We start from the raw sequence: 19,082 nt of genomic DNA on the forward strand, positions 1-19,082 counted from the left end.
AGTGCTTTTGAAAAAAATCTCCACAAATTTGTCTTTACTGTATTTCCTGTCTGTTCCGAATTTCTTCATTTTTCCAGACCCTTATTCCTTTAAGCTTATTTCTGATGTGGAGTGTTCCAGAGATTTTCCATGTATTTTAGGTCTAAAATTAAGTTCCCCCCCCTAGAATAACACAAGATATGAACCATACACACAACTGATATAAACCCCTTGTGTAGACACACTCATCATGGTATAAAGAGGGACTTTTTGATTTAGGTTAAACTGCTTCCTAACTAGTAATCTAAAGCAAAGACTCCTCTTATCGCAAAATAAGAGTGTCTACATAAGGGTTTATAGCAGTATAATGATAGCTATAAGAATGGTTAAGCTTCCCACACAGACAAGGCCAAGGAACAGGGTTCCAAAACCCTAATGCTTTAATTTTTTTTCCCCAGAGGCTGTTGATGAGTCCCACAATGTGAAGAACAATCATCGCTAAAATAAAATCACACTTGTACACCTATTCAAGAGACATCAGCAGTAAAATAAACTAGGAGGATGACAAGAATGCCAAACGCTTTCAGAATAGCAGAGAGCAAGAAGTTACATCTTCTTTTACAGAGATACCATGTTGCTATACAGAAAGTGGTTAAAAAAAAACAGAACACCTCATAAGAGAAAGGTTAAAATTTCCTCCCACTCTACCACAAAAAATTAAGGCAACTCCTCCTGTTAATGTGGATATCTATGCTCAGAGACTTTCACAAAGCACATACAAACAGCTAAAAACTCAGAACACTGAAGTGAAAGCAAAACTCAGAGGAATTCTTCTATAAAAGCCAAGAACACCAGCAATCTTCAACCACGACACTTCCCCAAAGATGACCACACTGCATTATGACCATCAAACTGAAAAATCTGTGAATCTGCACAGTAACAGGCATAGATGCTACAAGGCACACAGCCATTTAAAAAGGCAGACCTCACAGTTAACTAATTTAGATTTAAACTATGACTAAGTAGAATTGGCTAATATTTGAGTTTAAAAAAAACAGGATCAAGAAGCTTCCAAGTTTCCATTTCACTCCTGACTCTATTGCTGTTAAGTGGATCTGTGCCTCAGCTCACCTTAACCTTAAAGCTAATGATAAAAATCTGCCTATAAAGGGGCTATGAGCAGCTTAATGATTTTGCCTGGCTCTGAAGGAAAGAAATGTTAACTAGTACTGTACAAGAGGACAGTTATGGAAAGCAGGTAAGAAAACAGCAGGTCCATGACTGCAGAACTCCAGGGATAGTATGTGGTAAGCATCTGAAAGGAAGTAGTACAACAGCTTTACAAGGAAACTGAGCAGGCCCAGTCATTCCGAATGGATTTGAATGAACTTGACTGACATCTTTACCTTCTCACCAAGGCAGAGGTATGCCTATCCTCATTCTCTTTCCACCCCCAGCCCCATGAAAAAACAGTGTGTGTGTAAAATATACCTTTCATTCAACAAAGATCCAGGAAAATCTGATCATAACAAGGTTTAATGTTGAATTTCAAAGACATAACATTTAACAAGAGAGGCATACCTCAGATGTCTTCATCGTAAAAGCCTTCTGGTATAGACATTAGTTCACTCAAGTCAAAAGGCAATCCAAAGCAACAGAACAGAAGGAAGATTACAAGCAATTTCTGAGCTGGTATGCCAGCAACCCCTACTAACAATAGGCAGTAATGAAACTGGCTAGTCAATAGCTACAGTAGTAAAAAGAAATCTTTCTAAGAAACAGGTATTTTTACTACTGTCAGCTCTGCATTTCATTAGTTTTCCTGTCATGTTTATACAGATAAAACTAAACTGCAGGTTGAAACCTTCGATTAGGAAAGATCTTACCAGAAATGGAGAAACTCTATAGGAACCAGGTGGGGTCACCGATGACTAATGGAAGATAATTTATTTTATACTCTTTTTAAATGACACAACAGTCCAGTTCTTTAGTCACATAAGCAGTGCAAAAGGATAGCAGGCTGAGAGCTTTTTTTTTTTTTAATATTGCTTCTTTACTGAGATGCTAAAGATACTGAACATCACTTTTGAGAATCTGAGTGTTGCTCCTGCAAAATCTTTTCTTTATGGCTAGCCCCAGCCAATAAGCTTCATGAGACATTTACTTCCATTACAAGGAACTAGAGACCTAAGATTTATGTTGTGATGAGTCCCTACTGATTGCACTTCAAGTGTAATCATCCTCATTACTTAAGGACAAAGCCATCTGCTAGCTCTGAGCAGCATCCAAGAAACACTCATTTCAGAAGTACTAAATTTAACCATGAAGGCAATAAATTACCCAACAGAGCATTTTTCAGACTACCAGGTACCTGCTTCAGTGGACAATATTAACCACTAAGATGTGCTGTGGTCTGTCCTTAGAGGTACCTATTGTGGTGGTTCCAGTAGTGTTCCCTGCAAGATACCATAAACTGTTGTACTAAGTTATCTTCTACAAATATTGCACTTCAGTCAAGCTGGAACCAAAACAGGGAGTTGTGGAAATGTCCTGGTGTAGGTATTAAATGAACCAATGCATGGAAGCTAGAAACAAAGTGAAGGGACCCCAAGGAAGATTTCCTCGTGCGGACTTATTCAACAATTGTGGGAAACTGGTAGAAACCAATACCCCCAAATTACCAGAAAGGGACAAAGAAGCATCTTTTGAGATACTGCTGCTTGAGAATTATCTTTTACATTCCTATGTTACTGTGCAAAAATGTATATTTGTGTGACATGACATTTACAGATGTGTGTGAGATTAGGTCTACTTTCTCCTTTTTATGTTTTTTTCCAATACAGACATACAAAAGCAACTCCAAATCTGAAAGTGATGAATGAAATCCACACCTTAAGCACTCCCCACACTGATTTTCCCCTCACTCCAGGCTTTATCAACATGAATGCTAAAAGAACAGGAAGACAGGCATGCAGACCAACTGAATAGAATGAGAAACCAAAACTGTTCCGTTCTCCCTGGGCAGTGAGGCACTCCATTACCTGCACATAAGTGCTAAGTGGCAAGCTCAAGACCAGCTTCAGAGAAGCCAGAAAAAGTTAATTTTCCAGTTCTTAGACAACTGTGACCATTTCTCACACCATCCTGCAGGACTAATTTATTATGTCCCAATTAACAAGCTGTTTTCCCTTTAGAACTCTATAGAATCCATTTGTTTTCAGACTTATGGAGGTTAGTTCCCAAATATACAAACTTCACAAGCAAACATGACCTACAGTACTGCTTTTGTGCAGTCATAATCAAGGACCATATGATCCTACAGCCAGCTTTGCTTCTCCTCTTCATACTTTTGTGGATCAATAAAAGGCTTGTCAATAGACCGGATCATCAGCTCCCCACAGAACACACATTCAGCTGCCACAATATCATCAATGTCAGCCTTGATCTGTTCCCGACTCTGCTGCCCCTTCCCTAAACTAGTGGCATCTGTGTCCTTTGGGCGATGGTGAGCTTTGGAGGGCTGGCTTGTAGCTGCCAGTTTCTTTTGAAGGTCTTCTAACTTAGCTTGTTTGTAAGCGGGTAGGTTTGGATAAACTGCCTGAAGAAGGCAGTCATAGTGAAACATGTGGCCACAAAGGAAAAGGTAGAATGGGCGATTTAGGAGGGGAAAGTCACAGACAGCACACTTCTCCTGAGGCTCTACAGAACCATATTTGTTTCTCATTTCCTGGATATCCTCCCGGATCCTTTTGGCACTCTGTGTGGCTTCCTCCATCTCTCTCTTCAGCTCCTCAATATGCTTGTTGTAGTCCTCCAGAGAGTTGCAGATAGCCTCCTTGAAATGATCAATGGTGACAAAGTCTGGGAAGAATGGCAGGACATCTTCAATTTTCAGCAGGTTGCAGCTGGAGAGGCAGGCCATGGCTTTCTTCACATCCTTCTCTTCTTGAACTACATGGCATGCAATTTTCAGCCAGAGTTTTTTCCGGAGCTCCTCATCCTCTTCAGGAAGGTCTGCACAGGACTTGGCCAGATCCACATCCACCTAGAAAACGAACAAGCAAAGTTACAATTTCCTCTTAACTTCTCCCTCCAACATGAACACTTGTTCTCAATAACAGGATAACTTTTTATTACATCAGCCATAAGTAGTGCTGTGCTAGTCAGAAGCAGGGTAGTGTCATACCTTATAGACTAACTCATTCAGAGAAACATGGGATAAGAATCCAAAGTCCGTATCACCTGGTTTCAGTGCCCCTCTGCTGCATACCAATGGGGCAAATTGGGCATTTCCTACATGAAAGCATGAATGGACACCAAATTGGCATCAATTCCAGAAAGCCATAAAAGCCTGTAGCAGAATGCTTCATCTACCTTTGGACATTCCATCACTGACTTCAGAGTTGTTGTTCTTGGACAACAAAACTTTAAAAACCAACTTCATTGTGAAATTCCAGAACAAGAAATCATCCACAGATTAGATTGTGTTACGTATAGTCTCAATAGAGACTCTGAATGCTTATCCCATTACCAGGACTAACTTTTATATCCCTCATATCCCTCAAAGGGTTCTTTTGTTTATCCCCTTTGACCTCTACCCACCTTTCCCTGTCAGCAGTGCCCCCTTCCTCCACCCTATTTAGTACCCTTGCTCTCTGCAAGTCCACCCATAACATCTGATGAAGTAAGATGTAGCCTATGAAAGTGCATACCCTTCTAAATGAGTTAGTCTATGAAAGTACCACATTGCCCTACCTTCTACCTAACAACCTCTCTAGCACTACGGTTTGTTGTTGGTACCACATATCCATATGGCAGTCACCTCCCTCCCTCAATATACAACCCCATCAGGAAAGAGGCCTTATTAATTTTAGATAGATTTATAAACAGCAGAAAGAACCAATTACTTTCCACATCCACAGTTAACTATAAAAGAAGCTTCCACTGTACAACCATTATAATTTTTTATATTTACAGGACTAGATCATTAGGCCTCCTCCATAGCACTCCCTAATCTGCAGCTGATGTGGTATATTACACATTGACATTTACTGCTCAAAGTATCAACTTATTTTCCATAAGCTGACCAAGTGGGAACTAATTCAATGATCTTATTAAAATAAGACATTACACTTAGGATGAGCTCTTCAGAGCAGCAGCCAAGACCTGATATTCTACAATATATGAACTAAAATACCTGCATGCAGTAGCACAAACCTGCAAAGCCAGATCCACTGCCTCCTCATACATTTCCATCACTTTGTATATATGGACACAAGCTCGGTGGTGTTCATGCTCTGCACAGAGCCGAAGCGCATACTTCAGATCATAGTGAATCCTACTGGGACTGGTCCCAGTTTGTTCTAGATATGATAGCAGGGAGTCTGGCCGACACAGAGCATAAAGAGACAATAAGTAGTTGTGAATGGCTTGTTCGGTTTCCTCCAATTCATACACACAGAACTCCATATACCGAATAGCTTCATTGATCTGTTGTGTGCTTCCACTCTGACTATAATTGACAAGGGCAGGTATAAGCTTCTTTGCATCTAGTTTTATACCCATGGATATCCAAGCATCAACTACTTTCTTGGGGATGTGCTGGATCAGAACTGGAGAGAACTTGTAAAACAGCTTTTCATCTCTATGTCTGGACAGTACATTTAGGGCTTCATCATACTCTTCATGCTGGCAGTGATGGGCTATCACTCGCTCATAATCCTGCATAATAACAGCAAAGTAGACCATGTGTTCTGTATCTCCATGACTTGCCAGCAACTCGTAAATAGATGCACGGTTATTAAACAGACATTCTTTGTTTTTGGGGCTGATTAGGAAGTTACGAAACCTCTCACGGGTCTCCAAATAGAGGTGCCTTTTTGAGGCATCACCCTCCAGCACACCCAGCCAATTCAGGTAGAGCTCTGTTAGCCAAGTGGTCAACAGAGTTGTCTGGGTCTTCTCAGAGTGCTTCAAGCTTGCCAGTTTCTTGAGCAGGAACTCCATCAATGCCTCTTCTTGTTTGGCTTCAATGAACTTAAGGGCAATTTCCTCAAAGTAGTTCTGTGTAAGGGCATAACACTTGGCACTATCCAAGTACTTCTTGTTCTGGAAACAGTGTTCTGCCTCTTTTGCCAGCACAATATCCAGACACTCAGGCCGGTCTTTGCAATACTCTTTGGCCAGATCAAATTTGTTCATGTTCATGTACATCTTCCACACATCTCTAGACTCTCGCTGTACATGATAGCGAAACACAACTTTCTCTGTGTGGATCCAGATCTGCCCAACTGCTGGATCTTTGATCATGTGCTTCAGAGAGCCAAATTTTTCCAAGAACACATCCTGGAAGACAACCTGCCCATTTAGAGTGCACACTGCTGTCACTCTGTCAGGCAGAAGCAGCAGGAAGTGGAACTGGGTGAGCACAATGGAGATTGGCTTATTAATTGTCACATCTATGTCAGAGGGATATACCCAGACCCGTTCTTCACTCAGAATAGAGTCAGGCCGCCCATAGTCCAACAAACCATACAAGACACCATTTCCCATCATCCAGGCAAAGCAGCGGGGAGAGGAGCGTAGCTTTGGGGTGTAAAATGCTATTTCACTATAGCCAAAGCTAGCTGGGAACTCCCGGAAGCTTGGCAAGTGGTCTATGTGCATGGCAAATATGGAGCTGAAGCCTTGCTGTTCCGTCCCTTCAGCTACCTTGCCAACAAACTGGAAGAGCCTCTTGTGAGTGGTGGCAATGATAAAATACTTCCCATCAATCCCGCGTTCTATCTCCAAACAGCAGACAGGAGCAGGCCCAGTCTCCTCCTCCAATGTATAAACCTGGCGGAAATACTGGTCAGGATTAGTGCTGAAGAGGCTTCCCTCACTGACAGATATCTCAGCCTCATATATTTGGCCCTGGGCTGTCCCCACCAGAATAGGGCCAGTGTTAGTTTCTGTACCCAGGAACTTGTTCCAGCCCACGCTTTCGATCAAATGACCCTTCCAGCGGGAGAGTGTCCGCACCTTCTGAGCATTTCTGTTCAAATAGAGGCATTCACTGGTGTTCAATGCAATCAAGAGGTGAGAACCTGCAAAAGGCATGTGGCCAAGGGGAGGTAATGAAAGAGAGAAAAGGAACATAGTGTTAACAGAAAAGTGACCATCACATCTCAGGTAGCACGTGTTGTTGAACAAGACTTCTGGGTCTTCTCAAGGAAGACGTCCTAGATCAGAGGTGGGCAAAGTCTGGCCAGGGCTGCTGGGACTCCATTTCCCAGCAGCCCTGGCTCCCAGCCAGTCTCCATGGAGAAGGAGTATGGGGGCATGATGGTGTGGGGCCATGACAATGCAGGGCTGCAGAACAAGGGCTCTGCCCCAACCCAGCTGAGCCCCATGCTCCTGGGGTCTCCATGCATATCAGCCAGGAGCCCCAGGGCCAGGACGCACAACTGGGTGGGAAACTGCTCTGGGACCTTGGCTGGGGCTAGGATTTTGTGGCAGTCACAGTAGAGGGTGGGGCCAAGACAGAGCTGCAATCTGCTGTCCGCGCATGCCCCTGCAATAAGCACGGATTCCATGGGCAGCAGACTGGGACTCGGCCCCGGCCCTGCCCCATGTTGTCACCGCCATAAGATCCCAGCTCTGGAGCAGCTCCCCTCTCAGCCACATGCCCTACCTATGCTGCTCCTGGCCAGTCTCCAGAGACCCCCAGGAGTGTAAGGCCATGAGAGTGCAGGGCCAGGCTGGGCCAGGCCAGGGCAGAGCCCTGGATCTGCAGCCCTGCACTGTCACAGCCCTACACTCCCAGGGTCTCCAGGGAGACCAGCCAAGAGCCAGGGCCACTGGGAAATGGAGTCCAGCTGCTGGCTGGATCCACCATTTTGCCCACCCATGTTCTAGATTCTGGATTACTCTGAGGAATCTGCATTCATAAAGACAAGGGGACTGACATGCCATGGCAGGGGGTTGGATCTGATGATCTGCTCAGGTCCCTTCCGACCCTACCAACTATGAAACTATGTTCGATGAGATAAATGGCCCACTTAATCTAGTATCACAACAGACAGTGACCAGTCCGCAGATGCTTCAGGGGAAAGCACAAGAAACCCTGCGTGAACCATTATGAAATAAATGATCCCTTTTTAAAAAGTCTCTTCCAGCCCCAGGCCACCAGTGATCGTCAGAAGGTTCTCTCTCAAATTTTTCATCCCAGCTGTTAACTACACATAAAGTCTCTCTAAGAACTCTGCTAAATTCTTGGCCTCAGCTGTTAGTAGTAATGGGCTGTAATAGGTACCTTCCATAGATCAGTTAGCTCAAAACAGCCCATGTTCCATCAGGAATTAAATTAAACTATCATTTAAATACAGCAGAATTTAAAACAGTGAGGCACAGCATTCTTCCTCCAACATTCAGCTAGAAGGATTCCTTGGAAAGTAACTAGATAGTTGAATTCAGCCCCAGGCAGACCATATACTCATTCCACACACAGAATAGAAACTGCAAATCTTCCTTAATTAATATTTTCTATCTATGGTCTATTTACTTTGTTCTCATGTGAGACTGAAAAAGTATTCATCAACTACACCTGTGTGGTCCAAAAACATCTTGTAGACTCTGGCTTCATCCTTGCGTCCCAACTCTACCTGATTAGGTTCATCTGGCTTGCCAAGATCAATCCTGCATGGAAATGATAAAGCAAGTTACCAACAGACAGAAAAAGTTCATGTAACCATAAGAAGTTCTACTTTAATATTTAACCAGAGACCATGGAAGCACACCACCTGGGGAAGGGAGCTCCCGGACATCAGCTGTAAGTCGTCAACAGCACATTACCTTAGAAGTGTGTCTTTGCCAAGACTCATGCAGAGCTGGTTACAGGAGACGACTAGACTGTTAATTTTCTCTGGAGGAGTGAAATCTATTCTCTGCTTGTTAAATATCGGGGTTTCCTTCTCCAACCGAGCATTCACATATCCTAGAGGAGAGAAAAATATGAACAAACATTATTTAGAAAATGGGCAGTTAACTTAACCTAACTTAAAAATGGAAAAGAAATGGGAAAGGCTATTGGAAAATGAAGTGTGCTATGGTACGCAACTGTCTCTCCATTCACTTGACTGCATAATGGAAGATACAGAATTGGTTTATTTTTCCATAGTGCCACAGTGCAGCACTGTGTTAAATGGCATTAAGTGAAACATGTCTAGAGACAAAGCCTGAAAATTCTGGGAAAATCTGAGAAAGGGGACTTACAGGAACTGCACAAAAAGCTAATGAAGACAGTTGTAAAACAAAAGCAAATAAGTTGTCAACAATCAAGAAATCAAATGATTTGTTCCACACCGAGAAAAAAAAAAAAATCAGAATGATGCAGAAGTAGATCTATGCTGAAACAGGAAATATCCAAAATCCTGTTTCTCAAAGCCTTTAAAGTCACCCTAAAAACAAGTGGACCAGTCAAAAATGTCCACTTCTAAACAAAAGCCAAGTTCTAAACAACTTCCCTTAAAACTGCAAGGAAAAGATACAAAGGACTAGGCAGAGCAGAAGGGCCAAGAGCGCAGGAAATGTGTAAGTTAAGATGAGTTACTACAGGCCAATCTATATCGGGGATGAAGAATGTGCAAGGAGCAACATTTTCCTAAGGATGGAGAAGAATCTGCTTTCAAAAGTGTGGGACAGCCTAAGACTGGACAACTTCATGCCTAAATCAGAAGTGTCCTTCAGAAGCTGCTCATGGTGGATGGATCTTTGCCAAAATCCAGAGATGAGTTGAACTATGTAGTCAAATGTAAAATAATGAGACATTCGCACGAAACAAAGCAGGAATGATGCTCATTAGCAGATTAAGGGGGTCATATCTAGATCCACATACAGATTGTATCACAAAGCTATCTTCACATCTGTCCTCCACATCATGTAATCTCTTGACAAAGGAATACAGTACGAACAGCAACTGGCCACATCACTCCAGGCTAAGCACCAACAATGGACTAATCAGTTTTTGTCCCTTCCCAGGTTAAATGTTAATCTCATTTCAAGGATGGAGAATCATTGATTCCATTGGGATTTCTGAGAGACTATAGCACCCATGGTGTGCAACTAGCCTGGGAAAGTCTTCACTATCAAAAGACTTACAGGGAGGAGAGGGCTGCAGAAACCAAAGCCACCGATCATTAAAACAGCCAAGTATTTTCAGAAGTTCTTTCACTAGCATAGCCCAGTTCCTGCTAAAAATGGTGAAAGGCTAGCATAAGTGGGCTGCTAACATTTTTACCACTACACTGTCTAAGCCTGTTGTGAGCGGTGACAGGAAGTACATATGCTACCATCTGCTCTACCACATTCCCCCTTTTGATCCACTGATACTAAGCCAATTATGAGAGTTTCTAAAAATCATCAGTTTGAAAAACACCAAACCGCATTAAGCACTAGGAGAGTTGGGAAATAATTTCACATTTATCATGGAAACATGAATGACAATCAAGAATCAGACCACTAAAAATTAGGGATGCAACAATAAAGACTGTTGGGCTGATACCGATGGCTGATTATTAACGAGCCATATCGGCCGATACCAAACCGACTGTGGATATGCAGCCAGCAGCTTGCAGAGCAGCATCTGGCTGGTAAGTCTGTTGGGGGGAAAGGAGAAGGGAAGGGGTGTGGGGGAGGCAGGTCAAGAACCCTGCAGTGAGTGAGGGTAGGACAGGGCACAGGACAGAGCTGCAAGACGCTCGTCCAGGGGAGTGGATCCTACCACTACATGCACACCAGAACCATAGGAAGCATGTGCTCCCCAGATCTGTGCACAGGGCAAGAGAGGACTACTGCTGCAGGCAGTGCGCCAAGCTCTTCCTGGCAGGGGTCTGAGCCGGGGCTATGCTCAAGGCAGGTGGTGGTGCTGAGAGGGGCGAACAACTATTCACCAAAGCGCCCCAGGGGAAAACCAGGAGCAACGGTCATAAACTCCTAGAAGGGCTCACACTGGATACAAGGAAAAACTTCACAGTTTGTGACTAGACTGTGGAATAGACTCCCAGCAGGGGTGGGGCAGGTACCTGTCCTGGAGATCTTCAAAAGGAGACTGGATGCACACCTTGCTAGGGTTATTTGACCCCAGCAGTCTTTCCTACCAGAGCAGGGGAGCTGGACCCAATGATCTCATGAGATCCCTGCCAGCCCTATGTTTCTGTGAATCTGTGGATGGTTTAATGTTTGTACTAAAGGCTTTATTGGTTACAACATGCAACTTTTAGATCACTGTATTTTGGGCTAGTGACAATAACATGCTCCTCTGTCTTAAGCAGGGAGAGTCTTACTGGGGTTCTTCCCAGCAAGGGGAAAGCTTTTTTTCTCTGGCCTGTTTCCCCCGCACAAACCCAGAGCCAGATTCACGTCTCTTTCAGACACTGGCAACAAGACCGTTGGCTCTTCCTGGCCCCTGGCAGATGCTACACTGAGGTACAACTGTCGTATGCAGTAACACGCCATGCACCCCTGTGATTCACTGCGCCATAAAACAACGAATAAGCCACGAAATCGTGGTACAAAACCCACATAAGAGCTTCGCAGCTCCCAGCGCACTGCAAACCAGACGTGGGGCCGGCACGGATCCGCTGGCCGACTGCACCCCGGCGATGGGAGGGAGCACCGGGCACCTGGCTGCGGGGAGCCCGGGGCCCTCCCTGCACCGGCAACACGGCGCGACTGGGATGAGACCCCCGAGTGCCCGCTGGCGCCTGCGGGCCTGCTCGGCGGGCTCCTTCCGCCTCCCCTCCAAGGGCCCCGAGCAGCGGGCCCACGCCAGCAGCGGCGGCCTCGGGCGGGACCTTACCCGAGTGCGGGATGCCGACGCTAGCGCGGCCGGGCGGCAGGCAGGCAGCGCGGGACAGCGAGTCTTCGTACTCGTCCAGGATGGACGCCATAGTTCATCCCCGCCGCCGCCGGCCGCTTCCGCAGGCGCTCAGCTGACCCGAGTCACGTTTCACTGGCGACGTAGTGCGCCTGCGCTGGCCCCGCCCCCTCACGCAGAGACCAGAATCAGCATTAATCGCCCAGTGAGGCCTGACAGCAATCCGGGAGATTTTAATGGGATATTTTAAAACAATAAAATCAATGACATGTTGGGGGGGTGGAATCTCACAATAGCTTCAGTCAGAGTTGGCAACCCTACCCACACCACCAGTGATCCTGGTGCTGCCAGGGTCATGGCCATCCCGTGTGGGCCCCTATCCCATGAGGTGCTGGCTCAGGCACAAGTGCAGGCGCCTCCCTGACCCACGCATCAGCGCCCCGGGACCCCACAGCGACAGGGGTCAGGTTTCACCCTCACGACACTCCTGTGAGGCAGCAAGTTATATCCCCTAAATTACAGTGGGGAAACTGAGGCAAAAGCTTTGAATGCCTTGCTCAAACTTCACAAGTTCTGCGACAATCAAGCTGGGTTTGGTTAGTACAGGGTGGAACAGGCACATGTGGCTTAGCAGGCAGGGATCAAACCGCCTTTGTTCTGCTTGCTTGTCCATTTACTGAATGGACTTTTTGAATGTTGTAAATATGATCTGTTGCTATGCTGTTATGAGACTCTTTTCTTCAGACCTTTTTTTTTTTTTTGACAGTTACACTAACTATTACCATGTTTATCCTGCAGATTAAGCCCAGAGCAAGTACAACACAACAATGTAAATAATAGCACTAATCTCATGCTGGATTTTTTATTTTTGCTGTACATCTAAACAATATCTAAACACTTTTCTCTGGACAACAGAGTGGTATTATCTCAGTTTTACATACAGGGAAACAGGCTATGAGGAGAAGCACAAGGAGGCATGGAAATTTTTGTTAGTCTAATATTCAAAGATATTCTTTTTCTTCCAGTTGCCGGGCACTATCACATTTCAAGGTCAAGTATTCTAGTCATCTCTCAGTGTACATTCACATGCATACAAACACACAAATCGTATAGGCTTATCGTTATCACTGATCCATTTTGTTACTCTTTTGTTTATTTTTTTACTACCACCAATTGGTAAAAGCCAAGAAACTCTGATGCACTGCAGCCAAGAGAAAGTTGCTTTTTAATGTAAAGAGCAAATCTGTCTTCTGATGATAAGCTACAGTTAATATTCCTTGCTATTCTCTAAGATTTTTTCCTCCTGAAGTCATTGCAATTTTATTATTAAAAAATGAAAATGAGTTCAAAATGTATTTCCTGAAATATCTTATGGTAATAACCAGAGATAAGCCAAAACAGGAACCTCATATACAAGCTCCCACATACTTTATCCTTGAGAAGAGGGGAGTATTTGATTAAAATCCTAGATTAAAACAAGTGTTTTCCTGCCAGGTCAAACACAGGATTATTTTCTCATTCTGATTTAGCTGAGAACAGCTGAACTTAAGAAATCACTTCCATTTGGGAGTGAAATCTCACCAAAAACTGTTTGTCTGATCTGACTGCTGTTAAACTAGAAGCCAGGACCTTGTCCTCTTTGGAAAGAAATGTCAACTGAAAGCTAATCCAGGTCCTGATCCAAACACCTGCCAAGCTCACCTGTAATATCAGCTGCGCTATTTGTTTAAAATATAAACAGTTTAAATCACAAATAGTTTAAACCATCCTGTTCTGATGCTAAATTAATGGACTTGATGTTTGCCTCATGGGTGGTAAAGATATACAATGCATTTTCAAATGACTTAGGCTGTATGTGGATAAGTTACTCCTTTTTGTATGTCAATGCCAAATAAAGGCAGCAGAGTCAATTTGCACTTTATAGACTGGCTAAATCCAAGACGTATAAGCTTTTGTAAGCCTGCTTACTTCATGTTACTTAGTGACTCCTTTTGGTGCATCAGTGCCAAATAAAGTTTTCTCCAGCAGATGGCAACACATCCTTAAAGCCTGAAGGATAGACATTTCTGAGATAAGGACCTGTGCTAGTTTCTTCTGGGTATTATATAAATTGTTTGGGGGAAAAAGAAGTAGTTTAATATAGATACTTGCTTTCTTTTAGAGCATTTAAGTAGGTTTAGGTAGCTTCATTGTTATTCCATTCTCATTTATTTTTATTCAGTCTTAAAACTAATATAAGATTTTGGGTTCTTTTGCACTACTGAGGACAAAATGCAACCTAGCCAGGTCATGTCTGTTCCTTCCTCAATGCCATCCCTTTTAATTCCAGGAAAAAATAAAGAGGTGCATCAACACTAGGACTGGGGTGGATATACTCCAGCACTTCCTCTATGTGCTCCAGAGATGTGAAATTCCTTAACAATTAGACTCCCCCTAAGTGCAACCCAAGGGTCAGATTTGATCTCCATTGTTGATGATCTCAAAAAATAACAAAGCCCTATCAATCAATCAAGGGAGATGTTAAGACAAGTAAATATTGAGATTTTCCTTTTATTTTATGTAAATATGTGTGTGCGCACGTGTGTGCACAAGCCATCGTATATACTCATATTACTTTTGTCTCTGATTCTTCAGAATTGCCAGTCAGATATGATGCACAGTAATGGGGGATCGGGCTCAGGATATTTTCTTTTTTGGCTATCTTTCACATGGTAATTGTGTTTTGTTTTTGTTAAGGTTATATGATGAAAATTATCATACAGGCATTTTTCAGGAAAGGGGAAGAGGGAGGGAAGAAGAGAGGGCAGAGATATGCAATCAGCTGTCTAACAAGATGACGATGAATCAGCATTAACCTGCTTAGAATAGTGATTTTGGTGGCTGGTGAGGGAGATACATTTGTTTAAGTTCCTCTCGCATGTGTCCTGGTTTAATCAAGTCTCACTTCTCCTGGCAACACTCACCCTTCTAACCTGCATCCTCTCTTCCTTTGCTTCTCATTTTCTTTCCCAGAATTTCTCACTCATAATTGCATCTTTGAGCTTCTTCACAGGGCTCTAATATACAAGCAGAGTGAACCCTTTGCAAACAAACTGCATTGTCTATATAATTTCATATGCATTGTTTGTTTAAACATAACTAGATAAATCTGAATACAAACTTTACTCAATAGCTAGTATGCCTTTTTATCAGTAGTTTATAAGTATTTATTGCCTCAGAAAAAAGGGACTTTGGGGTTTGTTTGGTTGGTTGGTAGGGTGGTTGTTTTTTCATTGTTTTTTAATCTGGGTCCATTTACCATATTTTGCATGTGTTTCTAGTATGATTTAAATAATTCACTCTCAGTTGTTACAAAAGGCTAAGATTTGGCAGTGAGCGGACATCTATGAGGTGAAGATACAAGTTAGGACCTTGGCACGACAGATTTCCCAAACTTTAAAGCAGTGCCTTAGTTGTTAGGTGTGCTTTGTGGCTCCAGCTATGAAGGTAGTTATAATAAGCAGGACCTAAGAGGGAAGCAATTATTTTTATTTTCATAATAGGTTTTTTTTAATAATATGATATACACCAGTTTACCTGATATACCTTATATACTAGAGTACTACACTCTTCAAATATGTAAGTCAAAATATCATTGTGAATCAGTATTAACTTTAGTGCAACAATTTTTTAAGCAGAAGCTGCAGCTAATATTCCAGCCAAGGTCAATACCCATAACACTGGAAAACTTAGTATCTGAAGCCAATATTTGGTGTATCTGAAATGAACTTAGTCGTTTCAGTTCCGTTTCTAATAGACAGGTGTCCACATCAAAAAGCTACCATCATAAGTGGTGCTAACCATATTTTTCTGATTATATGCTAATATTCAGAGAAGTTGACCCTCCTTTTTCATGTTCAGTTTTAGGAAAAGCAGATTTCTTCCCTAGATATAAGTCAATAACTACAGAAAAAAGACCTTGAATGGCTATTGTCTTTACAAAATCCCACGGGAGAATCAAATAAGCAGGAAAAAAAAGTGTCAGAAGGACTACAAATACTAAAAAACTGCTCTGAGAAATGTTTAGACTCAGTATTTGAGTATTGCATGCACATAAATACTGCAAATACAAAAGTCAAGACTGTTGGGGGTCCAATTATAGTTTGACCCCGCATACGGTTCTTTTGGAGGAAAAAAAAAGAGTAGACTTATAATAAGAACAATACAGTAATTAACATCCTTCAGAGAGAGAGAGAGTTATCAACTTATCCATGAAGAGGATCTTTGCGGGCCAGGAAGGAATTATGTTAGAAAGGCAGCTTGCACTGCACTTGTCATAATGTGGCTCTTCACATTTGAAGAGCAGATCAGTCCCTATGGCTGTCAATCCAGCACCTTTTAGGAACTAAGATATACTGTCATTGCAAGCACAACCTTTTTCCTGAGGACTGGTTAGTCCTGTTATCTGAATCCTCTGTCTACTGTAGAGCTGTAACTACATGTTCTGTTGGAAGCTGGAAGCCAGATTGGACATGAGAAAAAAAAAGTCTGTGAAACAGACCTGTTTGTTTAATTGCTCAGGTTAAAGTTGGCTTACAAATCAGTTAAAAAGGGGAATCAGGCCAATACATCCATTGACTTAAGTGTGTCATTTAGTCAATAAAAATCTGTCAAGAAAAGAAGGCTCATGCACAGAAGCAGGTGACTCCTGAAAAGGTGAGTGGGAACAAAACCTGAAAACTTGCTTAAAAATTGTTTTCCAACTATTTAAGTTGGTCTAATAAAAGATATCAGATTCACCCAAAGAACCTTGTCTGCTAGTGAGAACAAAAAGTTTTTTTTTCTGTAGTCTGAGTAGTACATCTTCTTACAGGACATCCATAGTGGAATACTTAATAATGTGAGAAACAAAACACTGCCAGGCTGGTCTTATCTCTTCCTGCTGCTATTAAAGCAGGAGCATTCCTACTCTTCCCTGATTTGCATGTATTTCTTCCTCTTAATAAGAAATAGCATAAAGTCTTTCCAAGATGTACTGTTCTCATAGTTATCTCACATAACAAGCAACAATATATTGCTTTACCTGCCCCCTACAACAGCAGTATTTCTGCCCATATATATGTCAGCTGCAGACACACCCAGCACACCTGGGGGGGGGGGGTGTCACATATATATGTTTGTTCTATTGCTGGGTACCTATGATTCTGTGTTATGAGTAACAGAAACATTGAGGTTTTGTCACTACAACCACACTATACCCTCTTCAAAATCTAATAGATATAGTCAATTTGTCTTCATTTTTTGTTTCTTCCTTTTCCTCCATTTATAATTCCCCTTTCCCTCTTGCTTTCCCAGTCCTTCCTCTCACATATCCTCCACAAATACACTGTAGAAATACCTTTAGGCCAATATGAAAAACACTGCCTTCTAGAAGTGATTGTTCCTGTGTATTCAGAGTATCCTGACATAGCTTGCTCATAGTCTGCATCTGAACTAGCATTTTCTTTAAAATTTCCATTAATATAGTAATAGTAGAAGCTGTAATGTAGATCAGCCACTGCCATTTTAACTACCTTGCCAGTAAACCCTGCTCAGAACATAGCAGTAGCCTGTCTGTACTAATGCTCCTATTGATGCTACAACTGCAAAAAAATTGCTATGCTGGTGTGAGTGCATTGGTGGGAGATTTGAAAAAAATGCTAGCATAAAAAAGGCCACCGTGTTCACTACTGTTTCCAGGAGGTTTATCCAAGAATTGTAACAAACTAGTGCAGTCCACCATATAAAACACTTAGGCAGCTGCTCCTTGTGGATGCAAGGCATAGAATGAGCTGCAAGTTCAAGGGCTTCCAGTTGATGCCTATTTTTAGCATCGTTTTGCATAGTGCTGGCAGTGCCCCAGCATCTCTTCAGCTGAAAGGCTGCAGGAGTCAGCATGTTACGTTGGTGGCAGTCTGCCCTGCAGTCTGTGTATTCAAATCCCACAGCAGAAATTAATCCCATATCCAAGCTTGAGATTGTCATAGAGGTAAAATATGCAACTTGAGGTTTTGCTTATATTAGAGCTTCCCCTAAAAAAAATCTCAATATTCATATGGCTTTCTCAGCTCCCCTGGAGGTGTAATACTATGGGACAAGGGTTAACAAGATGCTGGCAATCATCTGTCTTCTCGCTGTGGTGTCCTCTCCCCTCTGTGTTTGTTCAGTTTTTTTTCTTTAGATTGCAAGAGCAAGGATTTTCCTGCCTTCTCTGTTTAGAAGTACTTAGCACATTGCAGGCACTAAGGGAAATGAATAAGGAATGGTAAAAAGGAGACCAGATTGGAAATCCCTGTACGTATTAAAATATTTTTGCCAGATCATGGTAATCGTTTCAACTGTGTTAAGGGCTGGAATTGTTGGATGTGACTGCATAAGGTCATATAATAAGAAAGGTGACATTCTCCGTCTCTCATCCACTTTCTGTGTAGTCATGTACAATTTAACAAAATCGCTGCTCCTATTTCTGTCTGGAAATCTTTGCCAGCTATCATAGAATTTCTCTGTTGGGGCTCCCCATATTGATCTTAGAAGTACAATGTCAGTATTTCTTTAATGGAAAAAATAGTTTACAGGACTGTGCAGAGGCTAGATTTCTTAGTTGTGTTTGTATAATAAACTAACCCAGCTCTCACCCACTGACTCCTCAGTTTACATCTTCACTGACTGCCTGTCTCTCATGCATACCAAACCAGCCTCTGGCTCCTTTACTATTCATTCCACCCAGGAAGCGCACACACCAACTGCAGAGACTTCCTCAGCTTGACAAAGGGTTTTTAAACCCAAAAATTTGCCATTTTTTTTCCCCAAATATTTAAGTTGGTCTAATAAAAGATATCAGATTCACCCAAACAACCTGGTCTGCTTATAATAGGAGGAGGCTCTCAGGTGCTACCAATAATAACAATGCCAATTATAAGTAATGAGCAATAATCGTTATGGAATTGATAGGGTATGGCAAAACCTTTTGCCTGTAGGTGGCCGATTTGAATCCAGGTCAGGTAAGTAGTAATTGAAAGTCATTACTGTCTTCTGGCTGTTCACTGGCCTGAGAAATAGGAGTTTTCTGGTCAGTCTTTATTTCCCATACCATGTCTTTGTTGGCAGCCTGAGCAGGAGGAGTAAATGTCAAGTGGGGCTGGGGACTGAACTCCGGATTCATTCTCCTTCACAGCAAAACCAGACATGGAGATCCGGAACAGAAATTCGATAGACTGGTCTAATCTAA

The 19,082-nt window shown here is 42.6% G+C and overlaps 1 protein-coding gene across 1 annotated transcript; it reads right to left on the minus strand.

The window, feature by feature from the left end:
* Nucleotides 1–1,497: 1,497 nt before the first annotated feature.
* Nucleotides 1,498–11,970, minus strand: VPS18 (VPS18 core subunit of CORVET and HOPS complexes). The gene is made up of 5 exons (XM_006270352.4): nucleotides 11,819–11,970; nucleotides 8,815–8,956; nucleotides 8,567–8,658; nucleotides 5,197–7,067; nucleotides 1,498–4,024 (listed from the first exon to the last, which is right to left on the minus strand). The coding sequence occupies exons 1-5, from the start codon at nucleotides 11,907–11,909 to the stop codon at nucleotides 3,296–3,298; spliced, it is 2,925 nt and encodes a 974-aa protein (XP_006270414.1). The 5' UTR covers nucleotides 11,910–11,970; the 3' UTR covers nucleotides 1,498–3,295.
* Between the last annotated feature and the right edge of the window lie 7,112 nt (nucleotides 11,971–19,082).

Source organism: Alligator mississippiensis, chromosome 2 (assembly GCF_030867095.1).
Source record: "Alligator mississippiensis isolate rAllMis1 chromosome 2, rAllMis1, whole genome shotgun sequence".
In the NCBI taxonomy this organism is placed as follows: domain Eukaryota; kingdom Metazoa; phylum Chordata; order Crocodylia; family Alligatoridae; genus Alligator; species Alligator mississippiensis.

What these genes read in the sequence shown, in the direction of transcription:
- VPS18 (XM_006270352.4), bottom strand. Translation starts at nt 11,909, where the DNA reads ATGGCGTCCATCCTGGACGAGTACGAAGACTCGCTGTCCCGCGCTGCC. An exon ending in GGCAAAGACACACTTCTAAG is followed by an intron (nt 8,659 to 8,814) that starts GTAATGTGCTGT and finishes ATTTCCATGCAG; the next exon opens with GATTGATCTTGGCAAGCCAG. An exon ending in GATGTTTTTGGACCACACAG is followed by an intron (nt 7,068 to 8,566) that starts GTGTAGTTGATG and finishes TGCCTTTTGCAG; the next exon opens with GTTCTCACCTCTTGATTGCA.